This window comes from Oncorhynchus mykiss, chromosome 15 (genome assembly GCF_013265735.2).
Source record: "Oncorhynchus mykiss isolate Arlee chromosome 15, USDA_OmykA_1.1, whole genome shotgun sequence".
In the NCBI taxonomy this organism is placed as follows: Eukaryota; Metazoa; Chordata; class Actinopteri; order Salmoniformes; family Salmonidae; genus Oncorhynchus; species Oncorhynchus mykiss.
Genome location: NC_048579.1, coordinates 44,054,412 through 44,076,537, shown reverse-complemented (window position 1 = coordinate 44,076,537; position 22,126 = coordinate 44,054,412). Strand labels below are relative to the sequence as shown.

General features: G+C 43.2%; 1 protein-coding gene across 3 annotated transcripts in view; it reads left to right on the top strand.

Moving 5' to 3' along the window:
• The window catches only part of cfap54 (cilia and flagella associated protein 54), a 111,190-nt gene that overhangs the window by 73,403 nt on the left and 15,661 nt on the right, over positions 1 to 22,126 (top strand). For all 3 annotated transcript variants that reach the window (XM_036944412.1, XM_036944413.1, XM_036944411.1), the window contains exons 40-53: positions 150 to 356; positions 1,510 to 1,597; positions 1,732 to 1,908; positions 4,622 to 4,688; positions 4,868 to 5,053; positions 5,907 to 5,993; positions 6,085 to 6,204; positions 6,294 to 6,347; positions 13,137 to 13,281; positions 14,774 to 14,970; positions 16,955 to 17,112; positions 17,219 to 17,348; positions 17,621 to 17,786; positions 20,996 to 21,156. In XM_036944412.1, coding sequence (XP_036800307.1) covers positions 150 to 356; positions 1,510 to 1,597; positions 1,732 to 1,908; positions 4,622 to 4,688; positions 4,868 to 5,053; positions 5,907 to 5,993; positions 6,085 to 6,204; positions 6,294 to 6,347; positions 13,137 to 13,281; positions 14,774 to 14,970; positions 16,955 to 17,112; positions 17,219 to 17,348; positions 17,621 to 17,786; positions 20,996 to 21,156 — 1,943 coding nt within the window. The remainder of the gene's footprint in view (positions 1 to 149; positions 357 to 1,509; positions 1,598 to 1,731; positions 1,909 to 4,621; positions 4,689 to 4,867; positions 5,054 to 5,906; positions 5,994 to 6,084; positions 6,205 to 6,293; positions 6,348 to 13,136; positions 13,282 to 14,773; positions 14,971 to 16,954; positions 17,113 to 17,218; positions 17,349 to 17,620; positions 17,787 to 20,995; positions 21,157 to 22,126) is intronic.

The window sequence follows — 22,126 nt, the reverse complement described above, 5'->3', positions numbered from 1 at the left end:
AAAATGTTCTCATCTTAGCGAAGCCTAATGAAGACAATATACAGTTGTGAATGCTACACTATTTTTGTGGAAATGTATTCTTTGTCTTAACTGATTTCATTGCATGCTTGAAACTGTCTATGAAACTGACATCTGTGTCTCTTTGCCAGTGTTTGAGGTTCCATTCTGTAAGGAGAACAGTAGCAAGGCTCAGGGTCATGGCAGGGTGGACTTTAACGTGACAGTGTGCACTGCCCCGGCCATCGGCCCTCCAGACCTGGCCACTGAGGACTACAGGACCCTGAGTTCTATCTACGGCTGCCCTCTGCCCCCCAACCAGATACACACCGTCATCAACTCCTATAGCAACTCCATACGTAAGAGACATGACCCATATAACACTTTTATTTTTAATTGAAATTTTATTTGTAAACTTTTTTACCCCTTTTTCGTGATATCCAATTGTTAGTAGGTACTCTCTTGTCTCATCGCTACAACTCCCGTACGGGCTCGGGAGAGATGAAGGTTGAAAGTCATGCGTCCTCCGATACACAACCCAACCAAGCCGCACTGTTTCTTAACACAGCCCGCATCCAACCCGGATGCCAGCTTCACCAATGTGTCGAAGGAAACACCGTGCTTCTGGCAACCTTGGTTAGCGCGCACTGCACTGCGCCCGGCCCGCCACAGGAGTCGCTGGTGCGCGATGAGACAAGGATATCCCTACCGGCCAAGCCCTCCCTAACCCGGACGACGCTAGGACCTCCCGGTCGCGGCCGGTTACGACAGAGCCTGGGCGCAAACCCAGAGTCTCTGGTGGCGCAGCTGGCGCTGCAGTACAGCGCCCTTAACCACTGCGCCACCCGGGAGGCCAACACTTTTTTTTACACACATTTTCATGATATCCAATTGGTAGTTTACGAACTTGTCTCATCGCTGCAACTCCCCAACGGGCTCGAAGGTCGAGACATGCGTCCTCCGAAACATGACCCTCCACTCCACGCTGCTTCTTAACACACTGCTCACTTAATCCAAAAGTCAGCCGTACAAATGTGTCGGAGAAAACACTGTTCAATTTCCGACCGAAGTCAGCTTGCAGGCGCCCGACCCGCCACGAGTTGCTAGAGTGCGATGAGCAAAGGAAACCCCCCGGCCAACCCCCCCCCCCTCCCCTAACCCGGATGACCCTATTGTGCGGCGCACTATGAGGCTTCTGGTCACGGCCGGGATGGAACCCAGGCTGTAGTGGCGCCTCAGCACTGCGATGCAGTGCCTTAGACTGCTACGCCACTAACATTGTTTTTTTAAAGCTATAGTCACAATCAGACTGTTACACTGTTACTCTTCACCAATCCTTTGCTGTTCACTAGTCTACCTGTTAGCCTCACAATACCAGTAACTGATATTCCACTTGTATCTGCAAAGAAATGGTTGTGATTGATCCTTCTGATTGTACTGAATATTTGTTTCTGGGTGTCTTTTTTAATGAAAGATGAGGGACACTGGACTTTTTTTTCTACTTCAATCTAGAGTACCTTCAGGCCAACAACCATGACTCTCTCAGGGTACAGGCGCTACATGACCTGGGAAACCTGCACTATTATAATGGAAACAGAAGGTAAGATATGACTGTACTCATAATGTACAGTACTATTTGTATTGTGTTTAATTTGTATGTCTACATGATTATACACAAAATTGTTGAATACCAACGTTTTTTCTGATTCTGTGTGATTCTGCTTGTAAACCAAGGGCAGCTCATTCCTACTGGAGCAAGGCAGTGGACTGTGCCCTGCAGAGCTCTGGGGTGCTAGACTCATGGGACGGGGTGTCATGGGGTACAAGTTCCCTCCAACACCAACCCACCCTGAAGCAGGCTGGAGTCTGGGGCTGTCTGCAGGGAGCTTTACTGACCGCTAAGATCGCACAGTGAGTCTGAGTAAAGTTTGTACCAACTTTAGTAGCTCAAATCAATCAAATCAAATGTATTTATAAAGCCCTTCTTACAGCTGATGTCACAAAGTGCTGTATAGAAACTCAGCCTAAAACCCCAAACAGCAAGAAATCCAGGTGAAGAAGCACTCGAAAGGCCAGAACCTAGGAAGAAACCTAGAGAGGAGCCAGGCTATGAGGGGTGGCCAGTCCTCTTCTGGCTGTGCCGGACGTAGATTATAATGGCCAAGATGTTCAAACGTTCATAGATGAACAGCCGGGTCAAATAATAATAATCACAGTAGTTGTCGAGAGTGCAACGTCAGCACCTCTACCGCTCCTGCTGTCTCTAGAGAGTTGAAAACTGCAGGTCTGGGACAGGTAGCACGTCCGGTGAACAGGTCAGGGTTCCATAGCCGCAGGCAGAACAGTTGAAACAGGAGCAGCAGCACGGCCAGGTGGACTGGGGACAGCAAGGAGTCATCATGCCATCATGCCATCCTGAGGCATGGTCCTAGGGCTCAGGTCCTCCGAGTGAAAGAAAGAATTAGAGAGAGCATACTTAAATTCACACAGGACACCGGATAAGACAGGAGAAATACTCCAGATATAACAGACTGACCCTAGCCCCCCGACACATAAACTACTGCAGCATAAATAGATTCTCTGGTAGCTAACACAAGCATACACTATACAGTGCATTCGGAAAGTATTCAGACCCCTTGACTTTTTCCACATTTTGGATACCGATTGTGGCCGATTACATTGCACTCCACGAGGAGACTGTGTGGCAGGCTGACTACCTGTTACGCAAGTGCAGCAAGAAGCCAAGGTAAGTTGCTAGCTAGCATTAAACTTATCTTATAAAAAACAATCAATCTTAACATAATCACTAGTTACCTACACATGGTTGATGATATTACTAGTTTATCTAGCTTGTCCTGCTTTGCAGATAATCGATGTGGTACCTGTTAATTTATCATTGAATCATAGCCTGCTTCGCCAAACGGGTGATTTAACAAGCGCATTCGCGAAAAAAGCACTGTCGTTGCACCAATGTGTACCTAACCATCAACATCAATGCCTTTCTTAAAATCAATACACAAGTATATATATTTAAACCTGAATATTTAGTTAATATTGCCTGCTAACATGAATTTCTTTTAACTAGGGAAATTGTGTCACTTCTCTTGCATTCTGTGCAAGCAGAGTCAGGGTATGTGCAGCAGTTTGGGCCGCCTGGCTCGTTGCGAACTGTGTGAAGACCATAACAAAGACCGTAATTAATTTGTCAGAATTGTACATAATTATGACATAACATTGAAGGTTGTGCAATGTAACAGCAATATTTAGACTTAGGGATGCCACCCATTAGATAAAAAACGTAGCTGTTCCGTATTTCACTGAAAGAATAATTGTTTTTTATTCGAAATGATAGTTTACAGATTTGACCATATTAATGACCTATGGCTTGTATTTATGTGTGTTATTATGTTATAATTAATTCTATGATTTGATAGAGCAGTGTGACTAAGTGGGGGTAGGCAGCAGCATGCTCGTAAGCATTCATTCAAACAGCACTTTCCTGCATTTGCCAGCAGCTCTTCGCTGTGCTTCAAGCATTGAGCTGCTTATGACTTCAAGCCTATCAACTCCCGAGATTAGGCTGGTGGAACCGATGTGAAATGTTTAGCTAGTTAGCGGGGCGCGCGCTAATAGTGTTTCAATCGGTGATGTCACTCGCTCTGAGACCTTGAAGTAGTTGTTCCCCTTGCTCTGCTAGGGCCGCGGCTTTTGTGGAGCGATGGGTAACGATGCTTCGAGGGTGGCAGTTGTCGATGTGTCCCTGGTTTGGGGCGAGGAGAGGGACAGAAGCTATACTGTTACACTGGCAATACTATAGTGCCTATGAGAACATCCAATAGTCAAAGGTATGTGAAATACAAATGGTATAGAGAGAAATATTCCTATAATAACCTCAACCTAAAACTTCTTACCTCGGAATATTGAAGACTCATGTTAAAAGGAACCACTAGCTTTCATATGTTCTCATGTTCTGAGCAAGGAACTTAAACGTTAGCTTTTTTACATGGCACATATTGCACTTTTACTTTCTTCTCCAACACTTTGTTTTTGCATTATTTAAACCAAATTGAACATGTTTCATTATTTATTTGAGGCTAAATTGACTTTATTGATGTATTATATTAGTTAAAATAAAAGTGTTCATTCAGTATTGTTGTAATTGTCATTATTACAAATAAATAAGTAAATAAATAAACATATAAATCGGCAGATTAATCGGTATCGGCTTTATTTGGTCCTCCAATAATTGTTATCTGCATTGAAAAATCATAATCGGTCGACCTCTAGTACCAATCTTCTAGCGTCATACCCAAGAAGACTCGAGGCTGTAATCGCTGCCAAATGTGCTTCAGCAAAGCACTGAGTAAAGGTTCTGAATACTTGTTTAACTGTTTTATCTTTGGCATAATGTGGTATTGTGTGTAGATTGATGAGGGGAGAAAAGCAATTTAATCCATTTTAGAATGAGGCTGTAACTTAACAAAATGTTGAAAAAGTCAAGTCTGAATACTTTCCGAATGCACTGTATGTTCACTGAAGCAATAAATAATCCGTTGATCAATACAGTCACTTTCACAAATGTATTGTAGTGATGCCACTGACCTCATTGTGTTTTGGCCAACAGGTATGCCTTGACCTCTAATATCAGTCAGCGCACAAAATGCTGCCTCCTATCTGCCCAGCTTTTCAAGGTGTGTGTTTGACATGTTGTGTTTGTACTAGCACATCTTGTTAATCTAATAAACTTAATACCATGATTAGTTTAATTAGATTAGTTCTTGGAACAAACGCCTGCTCACCCTGGGTGTCTCCTGGACCAGGGTGACCACCTGTGTAGTTAATCATGTCCTGTGTGTGTCTCATCCACCAGTGTCTCCTGCGGGCCTCCCTGCCCCACCCTCAGAGTGACCTGCAGTACTCATCCTATACTGTAGGAGAGGAGCTGGTTCCTGGTCTGGACCTGTTCTCTGAACCTGACCGAGGACACCTGGGAACCACTGTGTCCAGCCTGGCCTTCCTCTGCCACTGGCTCTACACCTCAGGACACCATCTCACAGTACATACTGTCGTGGAAATTTCCTCTATTTACCAAATCATGAGCGCAAACCACAACACAAGTCAGAGTTAGTTATCAAAGTCCATCTTTAATTATATGAGCTCTATCACAACCCTGTGACTCTCAGATCAATTCAGTGTCTATCAATGAATTCTCTGAGAGCCCCCTTACACATTGCAGCTGAGATCCTTTAATAGCAAAAAACACACATAGTCAGACAGCATAGACATAATAAATAGTTCAGCTTTGTCTCCTTACTCAAACCCAGAACCATAAACCAATCCTCCGATATCAACAGGCATATATCAAATTGTCATTTAGATACAACCAATTCTAAATACAACCAATCCTGGACAAGCTCACGGGGAGCATAGAATGATTCCAGACACTGCCATCCTCCTCTCCCCGATGGGAAAAGTAGGGAGTGACTGGCACACAGACACAGTGGAGCAAAAGATATGTTTACACATGATGACACCTTGACCTCTCCCCTCTCTGCGGGCCATGCAACTTAGTCTTGACATAGAACAGATAACTGCCAATGGCCACCACTATAGTACAACAAAATACATTCTTATGAGAAATAACTCATAAGCATATCATGAAAATAAAACATCTTATCTATGTTACCCACCAATTCTGATTATTCCCCAACAATACACAGACTGCATCTGAAATGGTGCCATATTTCCTATTTAGTGCACTACTTTTTGGTCAAAGTCCAATGAAGCATGACTGGCAATGTATTCTTCTTTTTCATTTTGAATTGACCAAGCATCTGACCAGGGAGTTTAGTAGGCGTCTCAAGAAAGTTAGCTATTGGTTTCAATGCCTCTGTGTTCTGCTGTTACAGGCCCTGCCTATGCTTGCTCTCTACCTGCATTTTGTGGGGACTGTGTGCCGAGACCCACACCTCACCATTAAAGGAAGGATACTGAAGGTTGGTATGAATATCTCAGTTACATGTGATTCCACTTACAGTGTGTGTGTGTGTGGGCCCATTAGGATATGTGTATTTCTACTGTGTGCAGGTGAAGGTGCTGACAGAGCTGGGGCAGTACTGTCAGGCCATGAAGGAGACATCCCAGATGACTCAGGGAGAGGAGATCCCACTGCCCCACGGATGTTACAGCGGCATAGAGAAACATGCGGTACTACTGACACACACACATTCTCACACAGTTAATACAGCATATTCTTTGAACAGAGTTTGTATATGATTGATTTTATTGATCTACAGACAATCAGAAAGTTCTTCACCAACAAGTCTCTCATGGACTCTGCAAACATACAGGTATTTAAGGTTGTAATAACACTTTTTCAAAATTATGTTTGAAACAGTTTTCATTGCATGGCTGTAACAGCGTCTGTGACTGTATCTGTGTCCTGTACTGTGTGTGACCGTAGTGTATCTAATGGTAGTGAGTATATCTGATGGTAGTGTGTAGTGTAGTAATATCCTGTTAAAAACCCCTAGAGTCGATGTCCGTGCCCCCTGTGGAAATCGAATTAGCATAATTTAACAAATCCCCATAAAAATATGTCAGTTTAAGCTAGAGATATCCGCCAATGTCGCACATCCGCATCTGGGCTGAAAGGTGACAGAGTTAGAGCGGTGTTTGTCAGACCATGAGGCATCCCGAAAATCTGTCTTCTCACATATTTGTCTGTAGCTTCCGAATGGTTTGGCCTACAAACAATGACCCTTATTGGACGATGAGTCTCTCACGATGGTGTTTTCCGTTTGGCTTGTCGACCCCCACAAGCGTCTTGGGACTCGTCTGAAGGCGGTACAGCAAATCTGATAACTTCTGTGTGTGAATATGTTATTCAATGTGTTTGTATGGGCTTTAGCAGTAAGTCTGTAACGCTCCGGGTGTCGTGGGTGTGGAGTCAGACGCAGGAAACAGAGAGTGCGATGCTGTGCTCTTTAATGCCCAAAAACGCAACACAGGGTGCTCACAACCAAAATATACGACCAGGAACAAACACGTTCCTCTACATACAAAACAGAAGGTCACAATAATCAATCCCGCACAAAGAACCAGGCGGGCCGGCTGACTAATAAAGCCTCACTAATTATACCCAACTCAAAACAGGTGTACTCAATAAACACATAAGGAGGGGGAGGAAAGAATCAGTGGCAGCTAGTAGGCCGGCGGGTTCGGTCGGAGTCGTGACAAAGGCACTTCTTTTTTTTAATCAAATACATTTTGTATATATTTTTTTATACTTCAAGGAGTCTTAAAATTCTAAATCAAGTAACTAAATGATCCTTGGTATGACCTTCTTAAAACAATTCCATATTGCTTAGTAGGAGTCCCCCAGTTAGACAGGGTTTAGACTGTTATGGGTTCACACATGTATTAGAAGCACTATGGTTTAATTGGGTTTTTATTTTATGTGTGAATTTCAAAGAGATACTACAGGGCATGTTGGTTGAATTCTGTAATGTTAATTAATTATTTTTCTCTCCTGTGCATGTGAACTGTGCATGTGAGCTTGGTGACCTGGCTAGATTAGCCAATCATAAGACTTTTTTCATTTTGGGCCAATCCAGGGACTTGGGGTTTGTGGGGGTATGGGAGTTTGCGCGGGTGATTCGGGTCGAGAGTGAGGACACTATCGTTGGTGTCGAGTTTAAACTTTATTTTTTATATTTGAAGATAACATTTATTTTGAACAGACATACTTTTACTTACTTTACAAAAAAGTACACTTAATCCCAGGATTATACATAGTGCCTTTGCTTACTCCCTTTAGTGCTATTTAGCCTTTTAACAAGAAACACATTCTCTTAACACCCATACTAGCAACAACATGATATCATGTGACATACACAGGTGTAGTAATACAAGTATTTTAAAGACAGGAATTTGTTTTTATAGCATCCCAACTGTGCGAAAACATGAGGGAAAAGAAATAGAGGTGAGCGTAGTGAGCGTAGTGTTTGTGGCTAGCTAGAATCAACAGAAAATATTTTCAAGCTACCAATGATATCCGTAGTAAAGTGTGCTCAGAGCACTTTGTAACATGTAATCTAACCATATAGTTGGTAGGAAACATTTATAGATGAGCTGGCATCGGGCTAACTGAGCTAGCTTTTTCGGTGCTAGCTACGTTAGCTTGCTAGTCTTATCAGCTCTCTTGAAAGCCAAGGATGATCAAATATTACGTGGCTAACATAACTGTAAGGACAGATGCTGGGAAGCAAGTAGAGGGAGTGAACATTTAATAAACAATAGACATAAAACAAAACAAGGACAGTGTCTGGACAGGGGAAAAAATAACGACATCAATGCTGACAAGGGGATGAAACAGAGGAACAGGCAGATATAGGGAAGGCAATCCAAGTTTGAAGGAGTACAGATGAGTCCAATGAAGCGCTGATGCGGTGTGCGTAATGATGAGCCGCCTGGTGCCCCCAAGCACCAGGGAGGGGGAGCGGGAGCAGGCGTGACAGTACCCCCCCCAGGGGCGCATCCCGGCGTCCCATGTGGGCGAGCCCGACGGGCCGGCTGAGGTGTGGGAGCCCGACCGGCCGGCTGAGGCGTGACGTGGGGTGGGAGCCCGACGAGCCGGGTGAGGCGTGGGAGCCCGACGAGCCGGCTAAGGCATGATGTGGTGTGGGTACCATTCTTTATTCATGGCTGTGTTCTTCGGCAAAATTGTGAGTGAGCCCACTCCCTTGGCTGAGAAGCAACCCCACACATGAATGGTCTCAGGATGCTTTACTGTTGGCATGACACTGGACTGATGGTAGCGCTCACTTTGTCTTCTCCGGACAAGCTTTTTTCCGGATGCCCCAAATAATCGGAAAGGGGATTCATCAGAGAAAATGACTTCACCCCAGTCCTCAGCAGTCCAATCCCTGTACCTTTTGCAGAATATCTATCTGTCCCTGATTTTTTTCCGCTAGAGAAGTGTCTTCTTTGCTGCCCTTCTTGACACCAGGCCATCCTCCAAAATTCTTCACCTCACTGTGCGTGCATTCACACTTGCCTGCTGCTATTCCTGAGCAAGCTCTTTACTGGTGGTGCCCCGATCAGTCCCCCAATAAGATCGATCTTTTCCTCTTATCTCCTTTTCGCCAATTCGCCATTGTTGTCTCATATAAAATGTAGCAGTGGTGGAAAAATAACTAAATTGTCATACTTGAGTAAAAGTAAAGATACCTTTACTTAGAAAATTAGAAAATTACTTAAGTAAAAGTTAGTCACCCAGTAAAATACTACCAGAGTAAAAGTATTAAAAAAAATACTTAAGTATCAAAAGTAAATAGAATTGCTAAAATGTACTAAAGTATCAAAAGTAAAAGTATAAATAATTTCAAATTCTTTATATTAAGCAAACCAGACAGCACAAATATATATATATATATATATATATTTAAATCAGACATAATATACAAACCAAGCATTTGTGTTTAGTGAGTCTGCCAGATCAGATGCAGTAGGGATGACCAGTGTGTGAATTGGACAATTTTGAAATGTACTTTTGGGTGTCAGGGAAAATGTATGGGGTAAAAAGTACATTATTTTATTTTTGCCAAAAATATAAATAGTAAAGTATAGTACAGATACACCCCCCCCCCCCCCCCCCCCCAAAAATACTTAAGTAGTACTTTAAAGTATTTTTTACTTAAGTACTTTACACCACTGAAATGTAGTTATTTGTATCTATAAAATACGCTATATGTACAAAAGTATGTGTACACCCCTTCAAATTAGTGGATTTGGCCATTTCAGCCACACCCATTGCTGACAGGTGTATACAATCAAGTACACAGCAATGTAATCGCCATAGACAAACATTGGCAGTAGAATGGACTATCTGAAGAGCTCTGACTTTCAACGTGGCACCTTCATAGGATGCCACCTTTCCAACAGGTCAGTTTGTAAAATTTCTGCCCTGCTAGAGCTGCCCCGGTCATCTGTAAGTGCTGTTATTGTGAAGTGGAAACGTGTAGGAGCAACAACGACTCAGCCGCGAAGTGTTAAGCCACAAAAGCTCTCATAATAGGACCACCGAGTGCTGAAGTGCATATCGGGTAAAAATTGTCTGTACTCGGTTGCAACACTCACTACCGATTCCAAACTGCCTCTGGAAGCAACGTCAGCACAATAACTGTTCATTGGGAGCTTCATAAAATGGGTTTCCATGGCTGAGCAGCCGCACACAAGCCTAAGGTCACCATGCACAATGCCTAGTGTCAGCTACAGTGGTGTAAAGCTCATCGCCATTGGACTCTGGAGCAGTGGAAATGCATTCTTTGGAGTGATGAATCGTCCGACGGACTAATCTCGGTTTGGCGGATAACAGGAGAGCGCTACCTTAGCAAATGCATAATGCCAACTGTAAAGTTTGGTGGAGGAGGAATAATGGTGCTGTTTTTCATGGTTCGGGCTAGACCCCTTAGTTGCAGGGAAATCTTAACGCTGCTGCCTACAATGACATTCTAGACGATTCTGTGCTTCCAACTTTGTGGCAAAAGTTTGGGGAAGGCCCTTTCCTGTTTCAGCATGACAATGTCTCTGTGCACAAAGCAAATGTCCATACAGAAATAGTTTGGTTCTCCCACCCATTACAGCAAACAGGTAGTACTCGGCCTATATAAGCAAGCTAAATCTGAAGTTGTCAATGAATTAGCCAATGCAACCTGTGTTGCGCTCACTACAGATGGATGGACCTCCAGGGCTACAGAAAGCTACTTAGTGACAGCCCATCACATTACCCCGGAGTGGGAGATGAGAAGTACCGCCCTCTTTATGAGAGTCACACAAGTCCACATTTTTTTCTCTTTGTATGAAAACATTACAGGATAGGCCGATACAATGTCTGAGCCATGTTTACAAATTTATTTCACATGCATATTGCACTTAATTTTTGTGTTGTTGATGAGTAATCATGTGTTTTAATGTAAGAAAATAGTGTTGGTATTCCTGTTTTTTTTTATCCTCTCATCAGGCATTATATAACTTACATTGTATTGGATTCAGGAATACCAACACTTTGCATTTTCTTAAATAAACAAAAATAACTACAGTAACTGTTGGCATTTCATTTTCCTGCTGTACTGAAACTGAATCGAACGGTGGCCCCAAAACCGCAATACGTACCGAACCGTGGGTTTGGTGAACCATTACACCCCATTACACATTTTTGTATCTGCAAAAAACAGTCCACTGGCACTCAGCCAAGGATTGTGGACTGTGAATATAATGAAGGTCTACCTGTTACACCTGACCCGTGGCATATTTAGCCCCAGTCTCGCCAATGGTCAGCGCTGAAGCACATAAACCATGCCGCTGCTAAAAACTCTGGTTCTAAAATGATGCAGTTCACACATTTTGGGGATTTGAGATTCAACAATTGAAAGCCCTGTGACCCTCCTCTTTTAACAGTGGCCATCAAAACGGATTTCAAAAGGTGTGTTTCACCACGATTGCATTAAGAATGTTGTACAATGACTGGGCATGCATGTTTCTTTCCCTGTGCGGGATATTATTTTCTCGCACAGAATGTGACAAGCTGGCCAATTGAATAGGTAAACTATTCTACTATGGGGTTGCTGTTACTTTCTCATATTGTTGGCTGAGGAAAAGTACATGTGGAAAACAATCTTTCATTAGATAATTCAAAATTCGAAAAATCAAAGGTACCAGCAGGTCTCTGCTCCGCATGGCTCTCATTTGGATCATATGAGCCGCGCCTCAGCCCCGGCGGGACCCAGCCAAATTTAACCCCTGATGGTAGTGTATGTATCTGATTTTAGTGAGTATCTTATTGTAGTGTATGTATCTGATGGTAGTGTGTGTGTGTGTGTGTATCTGACTAGTGTATGTTTGATTGTGTGGTGGAATTATTGTAATCAAAAGGAGAGACTTAGATTTCTTCAAAACCATCAAACTTTATTATGTAATTACTGAGAACTCAACCAGCTGGTTTACTGCAGTAATGGAGCTGGTCGGTATCACCGCTGGAGGCGATCACTGAGAACTCAACCAGCTGGTTTACTGCAGTAATGGAGCTGATCGGTAATCACCGCTGGAGGTGATCACTGAGAACTCAACCAGCTGGTTTACAGCAGTAATGGAGCTGGTCGGTAATCACCGCTGGAGGGGTTCACTGAGAACTCAACCAGCTGGTTTACTGCAGTAATGGAGCTGGTCGGTATCACCGCTGGAGGCGATCACTGAGAACTCAACCAGCTGGTTTACTGCAGTAATGGAGCTGGTCGGTAATCACCGCTGGAGGTGATCACTGAGAACTCAACCAGCTGGTTTACTGCAGTAATGGAGCTGGTCGGTATCACCGCTGGAGGCGATCACTGAGAACTCAACCAGCTGGTTTACTGCAGTAATGGAGCTGATCGGTAATCACCGCTGGAGGTGATCACTGAGAACTCAACCAGCTGGTTTACTGCAGTAATGGAGCTGGTCGGTAATCACCGCTGGAGGTGATTACTGAGAACTCAACCAGCTGGTTTGAGTCACAGCATTTTATATCACCCCTGGAGGTGATCACTGAGAACTCAACCAGCTGGTTTGAGCCACAGACTTTTATATCACCCCTGGAGGTGATCACTGAGAACTCAACCAGCTGGTTTGAGCCACAGACTTTTATATCACCCCTGGGGGGGATCACTGAGAACTCAACCATCTGGTTTGAGCCACAGAATTGTATAGTAAAGTCCATCCTCCTTCAGTCTACATGACACACAACAGATATATAGAATGGGTCACAAGGTTAAGATTTGTATGAAAGATACTTATAATTCACAGCAGGCCGTATCTGCTGTAAAAAACAGTTATCTTTCATTGTACAGACCAGGGTCTGGCCCTGGAGTCATGTCTCCCTGGTACCATATAGAACAGAAACATTAACTCATGCTCTGGAATGCGGTATCACCCAAAGACATGGTAAATCTTCCAGAGGCCCATCCTTAGTAGAACACACACAGATGAGCGTTCTAACAACCCCTTGTTCTGTTGCATAAAACAACAATTTGATGCAATTACAGCATTATAACATAATCTTGCAATGATGCTCTCACAATTGTTTATCTGTATCCTATGTTCAGGCCCTGGAGGACTTAGTGAACCGTCGTCTGGGCACAGAGGCCAGTGTTCTGTATGGCTCCAGACTGAGCAGGCGTCTCACCTTGGCCAGAGTACAGCTCATACTGGCCCTCAGCTCCACCATACACTCCCTGCCTGAACCTCAAGGTAACAATATAGTACTCTAACAGATGTTTTTTCCTCCAGATTTCTTTTTTTAACCTTCGTTTAAGCAGGGAGTGAAGTATGCTAAGACCACAGTCTCTTGAAGATTAGCCCTGCATGAACACATCAATAAACAACAATTACACTATACCTATCTATATACAGTGAACAGAAATATAATTGCAACAATTTCTAAGATTTTACTGAGTTACAGTTCGTAGAAGGAAATCAGACAATTTAAATAATTTAATTAGGCCCTACTCTCTGGATTTCATGCTGAAACATGAAGTGAGGGCGGCAGATGAATGGCACGACCATGGGCATCAGGATCTCATCACGGTATCTCTGTGCATTCAAATTGCCATCAATAAAATACAATTGTGTTCGTTGTCCGTAGTTTATGCCTGCTTATACCATAACCCCACCGCCACCATAGGGCACTCTTTTCACAAAGTTAACATCAGCAAACCGCTCGCCCACACAACGCCATACACGTTATCTGCCCGATACAGTTGAAACTGAGATTAATCTGTGGAGAGCACATCAAAAGTGAGCAGTTGCCCATTTAAGTCGGCCATGAAGCCAAACTGCAGTCAGGTCAAGACTCTGGTGAGGACGACGAGCACACAGCTGAGACAGTTTCTGACAGTTTGTGCAGAAATTCTTCAGTTTTGCAAACCCACAGTTTCATCAGCTGTCCAGGTGGCTGGTCTCAGATGATCCCGCAGGTGAAGAAGCCGGATGAGGAGGTCCTGGGCTGGCGTGGTTACACGTGGTCTGCGGTTGTGAGGCCGGTTGGACGAACAGCCAAATTCTCTAAAACAACATTGGAGACGGCTTATGGTAGAGAAATTAACATTAAATTCTCTGGCAACAGATCTGGTGGCCATTCCTGCAGTCAGCATGCCAATTGCACACTACCTCAAAACTTGAGACATTTGTTGCATTGTTTTGTGCACATTTTAGTGTGGCCTTTTATTGTCCCCAGCACAAGGTGCACCTGTGTAATGATCATGCTGTTTAATCAGCTTCTTGATATGCCACACCTGTCAGGTAGATGGATTATTTTAGCAAAGGAGAACTGCTCACTAACAGGGATTAAACAAATTTGTGCACAAAACCTGATAAATTAGCTTTTTGTTTGGGTGGAAGATTTCGGGGACCTTTTAGTTCAGCTCATGAAACATGTTACCAACACTTTACATGTTGAGTTTATATTTTTGTTCAGTGTATATACAAATAAATGACACAATACAATACTGATAAATCAAGAGTTCAGAAAATCATTCCACTTAACTCTTTCATCAGTATATTTTAATTAGAATGAACTTGTGGACATTTCCCCCCTAATGTTTGTTTGTGTCTATCTTGTTCATATCCCACTGCTAGTCAGGGACATGAAGGAGATTCAAGATTTTTGACTAACAGTTCTAAACAGCTATGGCAGGGTGATGCACAGTAGGACTGTATAATATTGTTTGTTGATATTCTCCAGATATCTCAGATGGGGCGGTGCGTTGCAGTGTTGTGAGGAGGACATCCAGTACCCCAGGTATCCCTAACTCTCCCCCAGGAGAGAGGGATAGTGACAGTGACAAATCACACAGTGGCTCCCCTACCAGGAAGACCAGGGAGCCCAAAGGACTGCACATTGACCCCCAGAAAGACAAGCTCACCCTCAGCAAATTCAAGGTGTGTGTCTCTCTGTAGAGTGTACATTAGGTGAAATAGAAAGTCATTAGGTGACATTTGTTTAGCACTTTCACCTTTTTTGTATTCTTCCGAAGATGGATTAATTTAAGTATATACAGTGCCTTGCGAAAGTATTCGGCCCCCTTGAACTTTGCGACCTTTTGCCACATTTCAGGCTTAAAACATAAATATATAAAACTGTATTTTTTCGGGAAGAATCATCAACAAGTGGGACACAATCATGAAGTGGAACGACATTTATTGGATATTTCAAACTTTTTTAACAAATCAAAAACTGAAATATTGGGCGTGCAAAATTATTCAGCCCCCTTAAGTTAATACTTTGTAGCGCCACCTTTTGCTGCGATTACAGCTGTAAGTCGCTTGGGGTATCTCTATCAGTTTTGCACATCGAGAGACTGAAATTTTTTCCCATTCCTCCTTGCAAAACAGCTCGAGCTCAGTGAGGTTGGATGGAGAGCATTTGTGAACAGCAGTTTTCAGTTCTTTCCACAGATTCTCCATTGGATTCAGGTCTGGACTTTGACTTGGCCATTCTAACACCTGGATATGTTTATTTTTGAACCATTCCATTGTAGATTTTGCTTTATGTTTTGGATCATTGTCTTGTTGGAAGACAAATCTCCGTCCTAGTCTCAGGTCTTTTGCAGACTCCATCAGGTTTTCTTCCAGAATGGTCCTGTATTTGGCTCCATCCATCTTCCCATCAATTTTAACCATCTTCCCTGTCCCTGCTGAAGAAAAGCAGGCCCAAACCATGATGCTGCCACCACCATGTTTGACAGTGGGGATGGTGTGTTCAGGGTGATGAGCTGTGTTGCTTTTACGCCAAACATAACGTTTTGCATTGTTGCCAAAAAGTTCAATTTTGGTTTCATCTGACCAGAGAACCTTCTTCCACATGTTTGGTGTGTCTCCCAGGTGGCTTGTGGCAAACTTTAAACAACACTTTTTATGGATATCTTTAAGAAATGGCTTTCTTCTTGCCACTCTTCCATAAAGGCCAGATTTGTGCAATATACGACTGATTGTTGTCCTATGGACAGAGTCTCCCACCTCAGCTGTAGATCTCTGCAGTTCATCCAGAGTGACCATGGGCCTCTTGGTTGCATCTCTGATCAGTCTTCTCCTTGTATGAGCTGAAAGTTTAGAGGGACGGCCAGGTCTTGGTAGATTTGCAGTGGTCTGATACTCCTTCCATTTCAATATTATCGCTTGCACAGTGCTCCTTGGGATGTTTAAAGCTTGGGAAATCTTTTTGTATCCAAATCCGGCTTTAAACTTCTTCACAACAGTATCTCGGACCTGCCTGGTGTGTTCCTTGTTCTTCATGATGCTCTCTGCGCTTTTAACGGACCTCTGAGACTATCACAGTGCAGGTGCATTTATACGGAGACTTGATTACACACAGGTGGATTGTATTTATCATCATTAGTCATTTAGGTCAACATTGGATCATTCAGAGATCCTCACTGAACTTCTGGAGAGAGTTTGCTGCACTGAAAGTAAAGGGGCTGAATAATTTTGCACGCCCAATTTTTCAGTTTTTGATTTGTTAAAAAAGTTTGAAATATCCAATAAATGTCGTTCCACTTCATGATTGTGTCCCACTTGTTGTTGATTCTTCTCAAAAAAAGACAGTTTTATATCTTTATGTTTGAAGCCTGAAATGTGGCAAAAGGTCGCAAAGTTCAAGGGGGGCGAATACTTTCGCAAGGCACTGTATTTGCATCTCTGCCTTCTTGGATTTTTCCTTTTCATAGTTTTAGAACCTTTTGCACTCTACATTAGGTGACACCCACCAAACCATCCACTAGTCATGTTTTTTTAAAGTCATTTTTAAATGTTTACTCTTAAGAATGGCATATCTGATTGATTCAGCCTGAAGTCACTGTGGAAAAGAGCATCTGTTAAAATGCTAAAGTATAACTTGCATTTTCTTAACCTCTCTCCTCTCCTGTAGGCGTTACTGCTAAGAGAGGTGTGTCGTCTCCTCAGCCCCCAGCTGCAGCTCTGTCTTTCCTCTCAGCTCCACTCTGACCCTGAGGAACTGGAGCTGGCTATAGACACCTACCTGCTACTGTCTAACCTCTACCTGCAGCAAGGCAAAACCGCTTACAGGTGAGGTAAAGGACTGTATCCTGTGTTTAAATGTGTTTGTATTCATCCATACATTCCTCCATCCATCCACCCATCTATCAAAATTCTGTCTGTTTATTATTTGCAGTGCTGACATGGCAGTGTCTGCTATGAGTCTGCTCCAGAACTCTCCCATCACTCTGAGGGGAAGCCCCTCCCCTGTCCACAGACCCCTCTCCTCCTCCCTCAGAAGACAGTCCAGACCTAAGAGTGAACAGGTACCTACAATCACCTTGTAATTACCTCTCTTTTAACTGTACCACAAAATGCTTTTTGCATAGCTAGAGTTTTCAGAATTGTCTTTTGACTAACAAAAAGAAAGTCATTTTATTTTGGTTTATGTCATGACTCAAAAGGAACCATTTGGGAAATTTGGTTCCTCATATTCCCCCTGCCAATCAGACCCAGCCAAGACCTAGAGGTAGCTGTGTGTGTGTGTGTGTGTGTGTGTGTGTGTGTGTGTGTGTGTGTGTGTGAATACCCTCCCCAGGGCGGTATGAGGGAGGCTGAGCACCATGCCCCCAGTCCACAGCCAGGTGACTGTCCCCAGGTAGTAGAGGCCAGAGAGAGGATGGAACGGGCTCTGTGGCTCCGCTGTAGACTGGCTGTGGTACGCAGTCTGGTCGCACACATCCCTGGCACTGCCATCTACCCAGGTACTTGTGTGTATGTGTTGATATTAACGCTTGTCCTCTTACCCAGGGCAAGTAAAAAAATTATATTAAAAAAAGGCGAACAAGCAGATTATAGATTTAAGTTGTCCGAATGGACAAGTGAAAAAAATCACGCAAAAATCGCAATATCAAATAATTAGGATACACCGATCAGAATTGGATCAAAGTGTCCTCCGGATGCGATGTGTTAATTATTGTGGGCATGCATTGACAGGCACAAGCGGTCTTTCAATCATGCAGTCGCGAGATTAGTTTTGAGATCAAAGCCAGCTTAGCTGCGTGTGCACATTTGTTGATATTCATTGCTAGTTATTGAGTTATTTGTCCAGTTATAGCACATTTGTGGTCAGCAATGACAACCCTGGAAAAGTCATGGTGTACATCACCTGCGTGTGTGCCAGTGGGTGTTGTCAGAGGAGAGAGAGAGCGAGAGACATTGTGCAACAGCCAATTCAAAACATATTGTGTAGTTTGGCAGGTTAACTATTTAGCGTGTGGCATGTATTAATGTCATTGTCATGTCTGATGTCGTAAAATAACTTTCCACCGGCACACGTGTACAACCGCAAATGGCCAACACACAGTTGATACGGGTGTTGAAGTACAACCGCAAATAGCCAACACACAGTTGATACAGGTGTTGAAGTACAACCGCAAATGGCCAACACACAGTTGATACGGGTGTTCGAGTACAACCGCAAATGGCCAACACACAGTTGATACGGGTGTTGAAGTAAACCGCAAATGGCCAACACACAGTTGATACGGGTGTTGAAGTACAACCGCAAATGGCCAACACACAGTTGATACGGGTGTTGAAGTACAACAGCAAATGGCCAACACACAGTTGATACGGGTGTTGAAGTACAACAGCAAATGGCCAACACACAGTTGATACGGGTGTTCGAGTACAACCGCAAATGGCCAACACACAGTTGATACGGGTGTTGAAGTACAACCGCAAATGGCAAGCACACAGTTTATACGGGTGTTGAAGTACAACCCCAAATGGCAAGCACACAGTTCATATGGTTGCACAGTTGATGAAGCCAATGCTGCATACTCCGGTTTTAAAAGATTATCCTATATTCAATACTGGCCATGTAATTCTAACAAAGTTAAAATAATATTATTAGAATAGCCTAATTGAGAAGTAGCCGAACTCCTATGCTGTCATCATCTCCCCTGAACACTGAATATTTTAGCCTTACAAATAGATCAATATATTAGTTAGCTACCTCGCCCACTGTGGCCATTTAATCCCTGATTCATTGAATGAGGGAATTATTTTATAAAAACAAAAGTATTTGGTTGTAATTGTAATGTTGCAGGGTGGCCAACCATCCTCCATGAGAGCTACTGGGTGTGCAGGCTTTTGCTCCAGTCCTGCTCAAACACACCACATTGTAAAAAAGTAGCTGCTCAACAGCACCTTGATAAGCTGACTGGTGTGTTTGAGCAGGGTTGGGTTAAAAGCCTGGACACCCAGTAGCTCTTCAGATGGAGAGTTGACGACCACACGTGTTTGATACAGTAACCTATTACTGCAGTATTTTACTTTGTGGGGAGTGTCTTTCTCAGGGCCACAACGGCAGGAGATATATTACATGATACCAGGGACCAGCAGTCTTCCATTGTCAATACCAGTGATAATAATGAATGCTATTTTGTGAAGTGGTTTCTTGCATCATACAACACCTTTTTGGCCCATGGTGTTAGACCATTTTTTGGGGCGGGACAATTGACTTGAGCTTTCAGGCAAGTATAAAATCAGTCCTACTTGTCCAAAGGACAAGTGGCTAAAAAAGTGAATGTCAAGCCCTGCACCTCATATCGACTTACACTCCAACTCTTTATTTTATTCTATTGTTGCTCTGTATGTGTATGGTACATTTCCCCCTAAATACAATGCATTCGGAAAGTATTCAGACCCCTTCACCTTTTCCACATTTTGTTACATTACAGCTTTTTTTCTAAAATGGATTACATAATGTTTCCCCCTCATTAACCTTTACACAATACCCCATAATGACAAAGCAAAAATGAATGTTTACATAAAAAATATAAAAAACATATTTACGTAAGTATTCAGACCATTTGCTATGAGTCTAGAAATTGAGCTCAGGTGCATCCTGTTTCCATTGATCATCCCTGAGATGTTTCTACAACTTGATTGGAGTCCATCTGTGGTAAATTTAATTGATTGGACATGATTTGGAGAGGCACACACCTGTCTATATAAAGTCCCACAGTTGACAGTGCAGAGCAAAAACCAAGCCATGAGGTCAAAGGAATTGTCCGTAGAGCTCAGAGACAGGATTGTGTACCAAAACATTTATGCAGCATTGAAGGTCCACAAGAACACAGTGGCCTCCATCATTCTTAAATGGAAGAAGTTTGGAAGCACCAAGACTCTTCGTAGAGCTGGCCGCCGGGCCAAACTAAGCAATTGGGGAGAAGGGCCTTGGTCAGGGAGGTGACCAAGAACCCAAGTTCCTCTGTGGAGAACCTTCCAGAAGGTCAACCAACGCTGCAGCACTTTACCAATCAGGCCTTTATGGTAGAGTGACCAGATAGAAGCCACTCCTCAGTAAAAGGCACATGACAACCCACTTGGTGTTTGCCAAAAGGTCCCTAAAGGACTCAGACCATGAGAAACAATTTTCTCTGGTCTGATGAAACCAAGTGTGAACTCTTTGGCCTGAATGGCACGCGTCACTTCTGGAGGAAACTTGGCACCATCCCTACAGTGAAGCATGGTGGTGCAGCGATGCTCCTCATCCAACCTGACAGGGCTTGAGAGGATCAACAGCGGAGAATGGGAGAAACTCCCCAAATACAGGTGTGTCAAGCTTGTAGCATCATACCCAAGAAGACTCAAGGCTGTAATCGCTGCCAAAGGTGCTTCAACAAAGTACTGAGTAAAAGGACTGAATACATTCAGTCTTGTATTTTATACATTTGCAAACATTTCTACAAACCAGTTGTTGCTTTGTTATTATGGGGTATTGTGTAAAGGTTGATGGGGGGGGGGGGGGGGGGGGGGGGGAATGACGTAACAAAATGTGGGAAAAGTCTGGGGTCTGAAAACTTTCCGAATGCTTATATGTATCTTAAAAAAGGCGAGACAGGTTACATTTAGGTATGTGCGTGTCTTACACTATCCTGTGTGTGTGTGTGTGTGTGTGTAGGTATTGACAGCAGTGTGGAGGCCACCAAGCTGTTGAAGGAGGGTCTACAGGAGGCTGAGGTGTGGGGAGACCCAGACACCAGAGCCCTGTTTCTCCTCCAAGGGGCTAGATTGGACACACACAGAGGACTGCCCCGCGAGAACAGCACCTCACTGCTACAGGTAGCTAACACACACACACACACGTGAGTACCTTACTGCTACAGGTGAGATACAAAAACACACTCTCACATTACAATAGTGCTGTCACGATACCAGAATTGGACTAGGTAATACCAGGTTTAGTCTCACAATACTCAATGCCAAAATTATACTCGATAGCACAGCAAAAAAAGAGGATAATTTATTTTGTAGAAATATCCATATTTACAATGAGCGTATTGTTCAACTGTATGTACGATAGTTGAATTCCTTTGTCTCTTCATCTCCCGCTCTTTCTCCCCCCCTTTTATTGTCTAACAAGCCGTCATATCGGGTTAGTCCAATAGGGACGTATCATTGTCACAACGGCTATGTGCCCTAAACAACAGTCAACTTCCCACAAACACAGGTGGGAAAAAGGGTACCTAAGCATGGTTCCCAATCAGAGACAACAATAGACAGCTGTCCCTGATTGAGAACCATCCTTGGCCAAAACAGAGAAATAGAAAATCATAGAAACGCAAAACATAGAATGCCCACCCCAACTCACGCCCTGACCAAACCAAAATAGAGACATAAAAAGGATCTAAGGTCAGGGCGTGACATTGTGTCATTCTCAAAACTTTTGGCCACAACTGTACTGTGTGTGTTTATATATTTCTGTGTGATTATTTAGTTAGTAAATAAATAAATAATCCAATTTGTGTATTGCTGATTCATCATGGAGACTAGGGTTTGTGCAGATTTCTAGGATACTACGATGAGGTAATAATGATAATGAATGGAAGACAATGTTCAAAATTAGATTGATGAGGTAATAATGATAATTCATGGATGGAAGTCAACAACGTTCAGAATGAGACTGATGAGGTAAATTATAATTAATGGATGGAAGTCAACAACGTTCAGAATGAGACTGATTAACTAATTAAACAATGGTGCCCCAAGATTGCTAATTAGTTTATTGTTACATGAGTAATTTAATCGCGCA